Below are 11,159 nucleotides of genomic sequence, written 5' to 3' on the forward strand. Positions count from 1 at the left end.
GCTAACCATGAGAGTCATTAGATGCTAGTGACCAATTGTAGGGCGAGCTATTTAAGAACAATTAAGCTGCACAATTTATTTCATCGTTCTACCATTAGCGCTTTGATTTTTTAATTATTTGAAAACATTTTGGAAAACATGATTTTTATTTAAACTGGATGTTTTTGAAAGTTCACATATTTCAAAAAAAGTTTGCATATTCATAAAAAGAGCACAAATACAAAAAGTTCAGGTATTCACAAAAGTTCACGGATTCAAAAAGCTTGTCAAATTGAAGAAAGTACACTAATTTGGAAAAAAGGTCGTGAGTTTGAAAAGGTTCATGGATTTCAAAAAGTTTGCATATTTTACAAAAATTCTTGAAATTTTAAAAAGTCAACAGATTTTAAATAAGTTCATGGATTTTTGAATTAAAGAAGTCACATGTTCGGAAAAAGTTCTTCAATTTTGGGGAAAAAGTTCACAAATTCAAAAAAAACACTGAATTTTGAAAAAAATCATGGATTTGAAAAAATTTCATTGATTTTGAAAAAAAGTTCACGATATTTTAAAAATAGCAATAATTTTAAAAAAGTTCACTAGATTTTGAAAAAAAATCATTGTTTATGAAAAAAATGTTCATCAATTTTGAGAAAAAGCTCACGAATTTGAAAAAAGTTCATTGATTTCATTGATTTTGGAAAAAAAGATCAAGCTTGAAAAAATGTTCACAAATTTGGAAAAAAATCATTGATTTTTGAAAAAGTTCAACAATTTCGAAAAACAAGTTCACAAAATTTTAAAAAGTTATCCCTTTTGCAAAAGAGTTAATCGATTTTGACAGAAGTCCATCAAGTTTGGAAAAAGTTAGTGCATTTTTAAAGAGTAAAATAAAAGAAAAGCAATAAAGAATAAAGAAAAGATAAAATAAAAATAAAATGATGAATTGATCCCAAATAAAACTTTACAAATCCTTCTTCAGAAAAAAAATCCGACTGAACTGAGCTGCCGTAACACCTTGGATTTTCAGTCCTGAAAAATTATTTTCTCGATTTGGCTTTATATTAGTACGCATAAAACAATATACTAAAAAATAGTACATACCACCTAAAAAGTAGGATATATATTATCCAAATATTCTTATATATACTATATAGTACACGTACATACTCACGGTTTTGACTAATAGTACACATGCAACATACAAAACTCACATGTACTGTGTGTGTTTATTTATATATATAATGGTTGTTGTTGCTTCTTCCTTATAAAAAACAAAGTTCTTAGCGGAAGTACCTTTCTACACCCAGGAGCAAATGCTCCTGGTATGAATAGTAAAATCAAAAAAATAGAAAAAATGTTCAAAAAATTCTGGAATTATTTTGCGACATACTTTCATAAATGTTTGTCGTGCACGTAAAATTTCATCGTGAAATCACATTGGTGGACAGCGTGTAAAAAAACAAAATCAGAGCTCCAAAATGCTTTTGTAAGTAACATTTTTGGAGCATCGATTTTGTTTTTTTACCACGCCTTCGACCAATACGATTTTGCGATGAAATTTTGCAGGCACAACAAACATTTGTGAAAGTATGGCACAAAAAAAATTCAAAATTTTTTGAATTGTTTTTTGGTTTATTTGATTTTACTGTTCACACCAGGAGCATTTGCTCCTGGGTGTAGAAACTCCACATCCAGTTCTTAGTTGCTCCGTTAGTTTAAGTATTTTGGTCACTTATACACACTTTTTTAACAAAGTAGATCTTCCATATAAACAAGGGTAAATGATTGCTTCTCGGTCGCTTTTCCCATGCTGGCGCATTGGACAGGTTCAATCGCAAAAAACGCGACATATGCACACGAGACCCACTCACCATAAGTGCTACCTTATCTCTTCCCCAATGCACCACATCCACTCTCCTTTTCCTGTGAACAATCTTTCTTCTCCCTCTCAGTCTCTCGCTCGCAGCGGTTGTCAGCGCCATTGGTGGTGACGAGGAATGATTCCAGGAAGTCGCTAACGGCAAAATCTGGCAGCAAACGCTCGCTCGTTTTGCCTCGTCCACCGGGTAACACGTCTCTGCCCCAACCAGTGCCTCCAACGAAGATGGGAGAGCTGCAACAGCGACAACTGTAGTCACACGTTGTTTCGACAGGCCATCGGAGTTGTTGGAGACATCGCTGGCACTAGGTCGTCGTTGCCGGAGTCAGCGCATTAAGAGGGTGTTTGGTTGCCATCCTGAGACAAAAATACCTGCCTGTAGTGTGCCTGAAATCTGCCTAGACCCCGTTTGGTTGGTGGCCTGATGAATCTGCTGGTAGCCTGGCCTGGAACACATACGAGGATGATTAGCCTGGCCAGCTGTCCAGGCACATGGTTAGCCTGAACCAGGCCACCCAGATTGGACGCCTGGAGGCGCAAATGCACTTGCCTGGCATCGAAAGTCGAGCAAACAGTGCTGATTAAAGAGATCAGAAGCTGGCCCACTTGTCTACTAGTAGTCCAGGCTCTCGCAACAAACCAAACAGCACCTACTGCAGGCAGCTTGGCCAGGCAAAATTTCTTCAATCTTCAGGCACACATCAGGCATCAAAATTTCTCAGGCACATCTTCCAGGGCAGCAACCAAACACCCCCTGAACGTTTGCAGTCGAGGATGACGCGTGCTGGAACTAGCGTCGGTAAGGCCAACTTCACCGCGTGACCCCAAACAGACGTTTGGTTTGGCCGGGTTTTGTCCCTTTAGATAGGATGATGGAGTCGTGTCTGGGCCTGTCCTGGGATGCGGTGTCCGTGCGTCCAGCGCGCGGCCGCATCCTTTGGCCCCATCTTGTCCGCCTCCATATTAAAAAGAGAACAACGTTTCAAATACCAGCGGCCCTAGTCACGCCGGCAACAGAGTCAGCAGCCTACACGTCCACGCCGGCAACAGAGCCAGCCTCTAAAATGAATAGTTTTGTTCGCCGACAACACAGCCAGCCTCCAAAATGAATGTGTTTCTCGCCGGCACACAGCCAGCGGCCCGCGCGGGCGGGCGGCACCCAAGCCAGCCTTCAAAAAGAACGGCCACAGCCGATCGGACGACCTAGTTCAGGCCGCCGGCATCGAACATCTCCTTCTGCCTGGCCTCGAACCAGCTCCTTGTCTTCTCCCTCATCTTGGTCAAGTCCACGCTCATGATCGCAAGGGCCACCTCCTTTGCTTTGATTGCGGCATTGGTGGCCTCGACGTCGAGCAGCCGCTGCCTGGCCGAGACATTGGCGGCCTCGATGTCGAGCTGCCTTTGCTGGGACGCCTCCTTCATGTCGATTTTCCTCCTCTTGGCAGCCTCCTTCATCTCAAGCTTCTTCCTTTGAAACTCTAGGTATTTGCTTCATTTGCTCGTCCTTGCTTTGCCGCTTTTTCTCGTCCCTCACATCCTTTTGAGACATCATGCCATGCAAAGTCTCATGCAAGGCCATGGATGAGGCATCACGTATGTCGTTCACCTTGGAGTTGGTCTTGCCCCCCGGCCTCTTCAATGCCTCGCCATCTCCACCTCCGGAGAACTTGGCCGTCTTCTTGCTTCTCTTCCTTTGAAGTTCACGGTATTGATCCTTGAACTTGGGGCAATTGTTGATGATCATCCAACAATGCACAAGAGTGAATGGCTTGACATTGTGCCGTGCCTTGAAGGCTTCCAAAGATTGAAATGCCTACGCCACATGATCAACAACAATTGAACATGCAAACATATACAAGGCCGAAGTCTCATGGACGTAGCAAGAAAAAGACTAGGATAAGGATAGCATCGCGCTCGGCGGCGAACTTGGCCTCGACGGCATTGACCTTGACGACCGCCCTTTGGTTCCTCCTCTTCGCCGATTCCACGTCCAACTTGGCGATCTCCTCCGGCGTGCACTCCGACTGCGGCTTCCTTGGCGCCTTGGCCGCCTTCTTCTTCACCTTTTTGGGCGGGTCGATGGCCAGGCCGTTGGAATCCGGCTGAGCGTCGGCCATGGACGGGGGAGGGAGGGGCGGCGGGAGGGATGTGGGAGGGTTTGGGGGAAATGGCGCCAAATGGGCGCGGGTTTTTTTTTGCTTTGTGGCACTGACAGACGAGCCAGTGGAGGACAAGCGCGCGCGTCCCGCCCGTCCGCGCGTTGTCCGTTTCATCCCAAAATCGGCGCAAACTTGAGCCGGGGATGGGTCGAAAGCGGATAGAAAACAGACAAAAATCCGTTTGCTCCCGCGTGCTGGGCTGTCTGGTTTGTCCCTTTTACCCCAAACGGACGGGGCCGGACAGAATGGGGTCGCGCGGTGGAGTTGGCCTAATGCTGGAACCGGCCATCGATGGAGCTGGAATCGGTCGCCAACAATGCTAGAGCCAACAAAAAAATAATGTTGGGACTGACGGTGATGGGAGTTGCAACCGGTCAGCAATGCTGAAAATGGCGGTGACAAGAGCTGCAACCGACAGCTGAAAAAGCTACAACCGACGTTTTTGCTGAAGATGCATCCAGCCCTGCTGTTTATGGCGGACTGCAACGTCAGACATGCTAAAACCATGGTCCCGTGATGTTGGAAACCAGCGGGCTGTCGTGCTGGGACGAGCGAGGCATTTTGTTGCAAGCTTCCTACCCGCCACGCTGGAACCGGATATGCGCCCTGCTAGACCTTGGGATGTTGCGACCGTTGTCGCGAGATGCCGGAGCCGACCGACAGAGGAGCTGTAATCGGCCACATGGGGAGACTGCAACCAACAGCAGCCTTGCTATGGCATCTTTTTTCGTAGCAAGAGCCGCAATCGTGCTCGATGGAGCTGCAACCGATGAATTGGGGAAGACAGCGAGGGACGATCGTCGTTGCGGTGAGCACGTACCGCAAGGTGATGTCAGTGCTGCCGCTAGCTCAAGGGGTGAGGCAGTGTTGCAGGGCTTCGACAACGATTGATGTGATGTAAGCGGTGGTGGGACAGTGTTGCCGCTATACCCAAGCACATACGTAGGAACTTTGACACGGTGGTTATCTTGCTGCCCTGGAGGATATGGAAAGAAAGAAATTCCAGAATTTTTGATCATGTGGCATGCTCGCCGATCGGCGTCTTGGAGCGGATACAAGAAGATGTGGCCATGTGGCGGGCCGCCGGATGCATCGTAGATCTGCCAACTTAGCTGTTGCTGGGGCGTTTCTGTTTTGGAAGGCTAGTCCTCCGCAGAGTTGTATTGGGAACTCTGAGTTCAATCTAAGCTTCCTAGACTGTTCATGATGTAACTCTCTTCCCTATCTAATAAAGATCGGCCAACGGCCCTTCGAGATGTAAGCGGTGGCGGGAGGGGGTGCATCCGGCCCGCAAGGGTGCTACGCCCGGCGCGCATGCGAAGCCCTCGAGATGTCTCTCCCCAATGCCTCGATGGGGCGGTGGCAGCTCGTCGGTGCTTCCATGCTAGTGGAAGGATGCGCGGCGGAGCAGTGGGGCCGCATCGTGGCGATTTGGGGCGAGGACGGATGAGGTGGAGAGCAGAGCAACGCGAAGCGAATGGAGCTGTGGAAAACTACGAGCACGTGGTGAAAGGGCGAAGAGATAATCCAACGATCCATGTTCCATCGTGCGGCGACCGGGCAAAATTTTGGCCGGTCGACCAACTCGACGCTAGTCACCCATAAACAAAACAAGGGGAATGCCAATCACCCAAAGGGCCTCACCGATGCTTCCGAACTCGAGAGCCCGCCACCGGCGCGACCCGAGCAAGCTCCTCTACAAGCCGCGGCCGCCGCCGGAGCCGCACCCGTTCCTGCTCCACCTCAAGTCGCTCCCTTCCCCGGTCGCCGCGGCGGCCGCGCTCCTCTCGGCGCCGCGCCGCCTCCACGACCACCCCTTCGCCTCCTGCGTGCTCTACCGCCTCGCCCGCGCGCGCCTCTTCCCGCTCCTCCTCCCGCTCCTCTCCGCGCTCCGCGCCCGCCGCGCCCCGCTCCGCGCCACCGTCTTCGCGGGGCTCATCGACCGCCTCGGCGCCGCCTCCCGCCCCGACGCGGCTCTCCTCGTCTTCTTCCGCGCCGTGCCCGCCTTCTGCTCCCACTCCAACGCCACCTTCCACGCGCTGATCCACTGCCTCGTCTGCAACGGCCGCGTGGACGCCGCCCGGAACATGCTCCCCCGGGCCGCCAAGCTCGGCGTCCGCCCCAACGCCGTCTCCTACAACATCATCCTCAAGGGGCTGTGCGGCCGGGACGGGTCCGCGGGCGCCCGCGTGGTGCTCGACGAAATGCTCGGCCGCGGCGTCCGGCCCACGGTGGTCACCTTCAACACCCTGGTCGGGGCGGCGTGCCAGGAAGGGGACGTGGGCGCCGCGGAGCGGCTCAAGGAAGAGATGGTGCGCCGGGGCGTCTCGCCGAACGCCGTGACATACTCCCTCCTGATGCGGGGCCTGTGCGACGCCGGTCGGCTGGACGACGCCAAGAAACTGATGTTCGACATGGAGTACCAGGGCTGCCAGACCGAGGCGGTGAACTACGGCGTGCTGATGAGCGCCTACGCGAGGCAGGGTGACGTCGACGCCATCAAGGGGCTGCTCTCCGACATGCGCAAGCACAAGCTCGGGCCCGACGACGCGAGCTACAACGTCCTGATCAAGTGCCTGTGTGACAGCGGCAGGGTGGAGGAAGCGCACAAGGCGCTCGTCGAGATGCAGCTCAAAGACGGCACGGCGCCAAGCGCGGCGACGTACCGCGTCCTGGCCGACGGGTGCTGCAGAGCCGGCGATTTCGGGTTGGGGCTACGGGTTTTCAACGCCATGCTGTCCAGCGGGCATCGTCCCCTAGGTCACACCTTCAAGCACCTGGCGAAAGGGCTCGGCGAGGACGGCAAGGCGGAGGAAGCCTGCTTCGTCTTGGAGAAGATGGCGGAGAGTGGGATTTGGATGGATGCAGAAGGGTGGCGGTCTCTTGCTACATGCGTCTGCAGCGGCGGTGCAGGTGAGGTGAAGCTCGTCGATGAGCTAGCGTTGTCATCTTGACATTTCCAGTCCATGTGAGGCTTTGACAGCCTTCAGCTGTGGCATTTCCATTTGTCTATTCTCTTTATCTTGCTTCAGTTCCAGAAGCATTTAGTTGTGCAAGGCAAAATGCATAATGATATGGGTATAATGGCAGATAAAAGATGCGAGTCTTACTGCTGAAAGTGAAGTTCGTCAGTTTATTTCAAGTTAGAAATCTGCGTGCAGTTTATCAATCTTCCCATACCACTTTCAGAACTGTCGTTTTTTAAAATGGTCACCGGGGGAGGAATCGCCACCTGTATATCGATCTCATTTCGGAAAGAATGATCCGGTTTATGTAAGAAACCGAATCGAAAACCTTTTTTTCCAACCGGGCTTGCACCCCTTTCCACTAATTTTGCAATCAATGGAAATACATCAGTCTGTTTTGAATCAAAAACCATTGATTCAGTTTACATGAGAAACCGAAACCAAATCAAAAACCTTAACAATGCTGAGGGGCAAGCCTGGCTGGCCGAGCATGCACCAGGGAGAAGCGTCGCTTTAACGCCAGCGAGAACAAGTGATGGTGATTAAGTGATATGATCGTAGAGAATGTGGTGAGTGGACATACCTCCACCAACGGGTGGTCGTAGCCCAAAGAGAAATGTAAGTGAAGGGCACACACAACAGGGAGAGAGATGACAAGAATTGCTACTGAATGGCGTTTTGATGGAGAATCTGGAGAAACCTCAGAGAAGTTCACCGGGGATGGGAGGGGATGAAGACAAGAACAAGGCGAGGGGCTTAGCCTGGCGGCCTCCTCCGGTGACGGCAAGGCCTGGGAGGGTGGCGAGAGAGCAAGCCGGGAGACAGCTGCATGGTGTCGTAAATTCGACGACCATCATCTATCTACCAGCGCAAAATATGCTGTAACCAGCAAAGAACAACACACCCAACCAGTTCAACAGAAGGGCACTTTATATGGCCAGAGATACAAAGTAGACTTTGCACAAAAAATGTTCCTCGTATAAAAGTAGTGTAATCTGAGTATAAGGCAAATTGCCAACTACAGTATTTCTCATACAGAAGAATTCCCCATTAGATACGCTACTGTACAACCAACAAGGGCTCCGGCAAAAACCTGCACAAAAAAGGCATAAGTCAGCACAAACGTACACCTAAAAATAGCTGCGAGTTGCGGGCGTAACAAGTCTGAATGGCAAATTCAGTTTCTTAAATTGGCGTGAAATATGAATCGAGCTACCTGAAATGGACTGTGTCCAAGAGGTTCCCGAAGCGGCCGGAAGGTAGAGATAATTGGATGTTCCGGTGATAAATCAGAAACTATTTGATTTAACAACTGCAGCAGAATTTAATAGACTATTAGAGGATGGAAAGGAAACAATAGACCATTAGGAACATGGTAGGTGAAAATATGAAACAATAACACGATAAAAAAATATTGCTAGTAGGCAAAAATCACTGATGTGAACAATGGGCGTGCAAAACCATGAGCTTACCGCAGCTTGGCGGCCTGTGTGAAACCTAACTCCTGATGCATCATACATTACCTGTAACGAGAAATATATGCTTAGAAACCCATACTGAGAAAAGAGCTTATGTGAATATGAATACACTCATGACTGATCTTTTTTTTTAAATAAGATTTGAGAAAAGGAAAAACATAAAGTTAAACTGACAGACGATTATGTTAGAGCACAGCTGCAGACTTGGCATGGCAACAATTAAAGTACATAAGTTACAGACCAGCTTGTGAACTCACAAATACAGTAGCTCCTATCACTTTATTATTCGAAATTAGCTCTTATTCCTAAGCTTTATAGACCTTTATTAATGGAATCACTTTAGGATGAAGATGTGCACATCCAGCGTCACTGCACAACTATAAAAGTTGACCATAAAAGTAGTTAACCACCTCATGAATGACAAGGCCATATTTTTGGAATTTTCTTATTATTCTTTCACTAAATCACTCTATCAAGCTAATAGACAAGACTATCTTTCAGCAAGGTGCCTTTTGGAGAAAATCCATGTCCATCCCCAGCAAAGCAAGAAGCAATCAAATGCCTACTGAATTGGGGTATTGATAAACATGTACTACATTTTAAAAGCAACAAATAATACCAAAAGGGAAGAGAATTCTTAACGGAGATGCAACTAGTCACGAGTATATCAAGTTATGAGAGAAAAAGCACTTTCTTGATTGCGACATTCACTTGCTTGAAAAAGGAAATGCATGGAACCTGGTTGGGTCAAGTACATACAACGGCAGCAAAAACCAATGCAAGGGCGAAAACAGAGCTATCTCCGCCTTCTTGTTGGCCAACCGCCACAGCCAAACTTGCCACGGCCGCAGAAAGAGATGAAATAACTCCGGAAGATGTAAGAAACTTCCTTGCATCCCACTTCTTCTCCTTTAACCTGCATGTCTAGGGCGAACAAAGCACAGCTTAACGAAACAGCAGCGCAACTGTCCAACTTGCTATTCAACTGCAATGGTTCTGAAGATACAGTAATGCGCTTTTCCTTTGAGCAGGATAGTCTTATTCAGTTATCAGCGACGCAATATACATATATGCGATACTGGTGTCCGGTTGTGCGGTGGAAATAGTTCTGGTTCCACTGAGTGATTTTGGAAAAGCAGTACTAATCTCTTGCAAGTTATTTTGGCAGCAAACGGGAAAATGTAACAGCTAACTCAGCCTGATTAACCGACCGCGCATGGGTTTTCCAAGGAATAAGACCATGTACTGAATTTCAGTGCAGACGGCACAACACAGATCGCATAGGCGTGCATCGAACCGATAAATCCTCGTCTGCGTACACAATCCTCCTACTGCAGCCAAGTTCATCCCTCTAGTCTCCGCCGTGAACGGAACCTAAGATTTCTGAAACGCTAAGCAAGCCGCTTGCTTCCACATCAAAAGAGGAAACCCTTTCGCTACGCTTTCTATCAGCAGAAAAAAAAAACTACCGGATCGCAGGAGCGACACCCTGAAGAGATCGCACCGACAGCGAAGCGGAGGGCGCGTCGGATCTAGCAGAGCGGGCGGGAGGGAGGGAGGGAAGGGCGCACCAGATGGAGAGGACGTTGACGAGGTTGGCGAAGGCGAAGGCGAGGAGGGCGGCGCCGAGGGGGAAGTTCCCGCCGGCGCCCGCGGCGGGGACGCCCCCGCTGGCCCCGGCCAGGCCGGCCACCGAGGCCGTGGAGGGCGTCGTCCCGGCGGCAGCCCCCGCCGCGGCGGTCAACATCTCGGTGGCCCTCATGCCCGCCCGTCGGTGGTTGGGACGGTTGTTCACTCTGGCTGGCTTGGCTGGGCTCCCCCTCCGCGGCCGGCTCCGTGTTCCCCCTCTCTGGGTTCGGGATCGTCTGTCGCGCGTATGCTGCTCGCTCGTGTGGCGGAGTGGGGCTTGGCTTGGGGCCGCTTCGGGGAAATATCTGGTGCAGGGTGCACCTGTTTTAATTTAGCTATTTCACAAATGTGTAATAGATGTGAATCCTTTTTTAGATAAAAGGTGTGAATCTTTCAGGACATAATAGTAAGAATAATATATCTATATCATACATAATATTAGTGATTAGCCCCACATTATTCTCTCACAAAGTGTGTTGAAGCTCAGGTTGCAGTTGACTATTTACAACCCATCTTTTTTCTCTTTCCTCACCTATTTCCTCCACCTCATCATAAATCTGAGGTGGTAACTCTTAACTCTTATAACATGTTTATGTCATCTTATTATAGTTGCTCTCATAGTAGGGTACTAGGGTAGGATTTGTTTAAAAATGTAGTTAGTTTACACGAGATGTTATAACAGTGTAGAATGTGCCAAAAAAAAATCCACATATGGCTAGAAACACGTGGTTGGTATCCGGTTACACATCGTACTTCCTTCCTAAAATGTAATGCCCCTCGAATTCTAATCCTAATTTGGGTGAACAAAGTATGAGTTATATGACACATTATACCATTAGATTCGTATTCAAAAGATGTGTGCATCGCTCACATCGTGCAATTAAAATTTGTCCTACACACGTCTGTAACAGTCCACTATGTGCACCCTTTTCAATCTTCTCTTGACTTATTTCCGTTGAAACTATTGTCCGCATATACTTCCTCCTCCATTATCCCTTTATCGCTAGCTCTCTCACGCTCATACCCCCCACCCCACCCTGTGTGTTGTGCCTGATGATCTCTCCAC

General features: G+C 48.8%; 2 protein-coding genes across 2 annotated transcripts; one reads left to right on the plus strand and one right to left on the minus strand.

Annotated features, from left to right (window-relative positions):
• The first annotated feature begins 5,646 nt into the window (after positions 1 to 5,646).
• LOC119289630 (pentatricopeptide repeat-containing protein At1g07740, mitochondrial-like) lies at positions 5,647 to 7,156 on the plus strand. Its single transcript, XM_037568914.1, has one exon. It carries the CDS (start codon positions 5,667 to 5,669, stop codon positions 6,972 to 6,974), a length of 1,308 nt encoding a protein of 435 aa, XP_037424811.1. The 5' UTR covers positions 5,647 to 5,666; the 3' UTR covers positions 6,975 to 7,156.
• A 741-nt stretch (positions 7,157 to 7,897) lies between these two features.
• On the minus strand, positions 7,898 to 10,344 carry LOC119289641 (uncharacterized membrane protein YuiD-like). Its single transcript, XM_037568924.1, has 5 exons — positions 10,036 to 10,344; positions 9,224 to 9,380; positions 8,459 to 8,509; positions 8,203 to 8,298; positions 7,898 to 8,079 (listed from the first exon to the last, which is right to left on the minus strand). The coding sequence occupies exons 1-5, from the start codon at positions 10,224 to 10,226 to the stop codon at positions 8,017 to 8,019; spliced, it is 558 nt and encodes a 185-aa protein (XP_037424821.1). The 5' UTR covers positions 10,227 to 10,344; the 3' UTR covers positions 7,898 to 8,016.
• Between the last annotated feature and the right edge of the window lie 815 nt (positions 10,345 to 11,159).

This window comes from Triticum dicoccoides, chromosome 1A (genome assembly GCF_002162155.2).
Source record: "Triticum dicoccoides isolate Atlit2015 ecotype Zavitan chromosome 1A, WEW_v2.0, whole genome shotgun sequence".
Lineage (NCBI taxonomy): Eukaryota > Viridiplantae > Streptophyta > Magnoliopsida > Poales > Poaceae > Triticum > Triticum dicoccoides.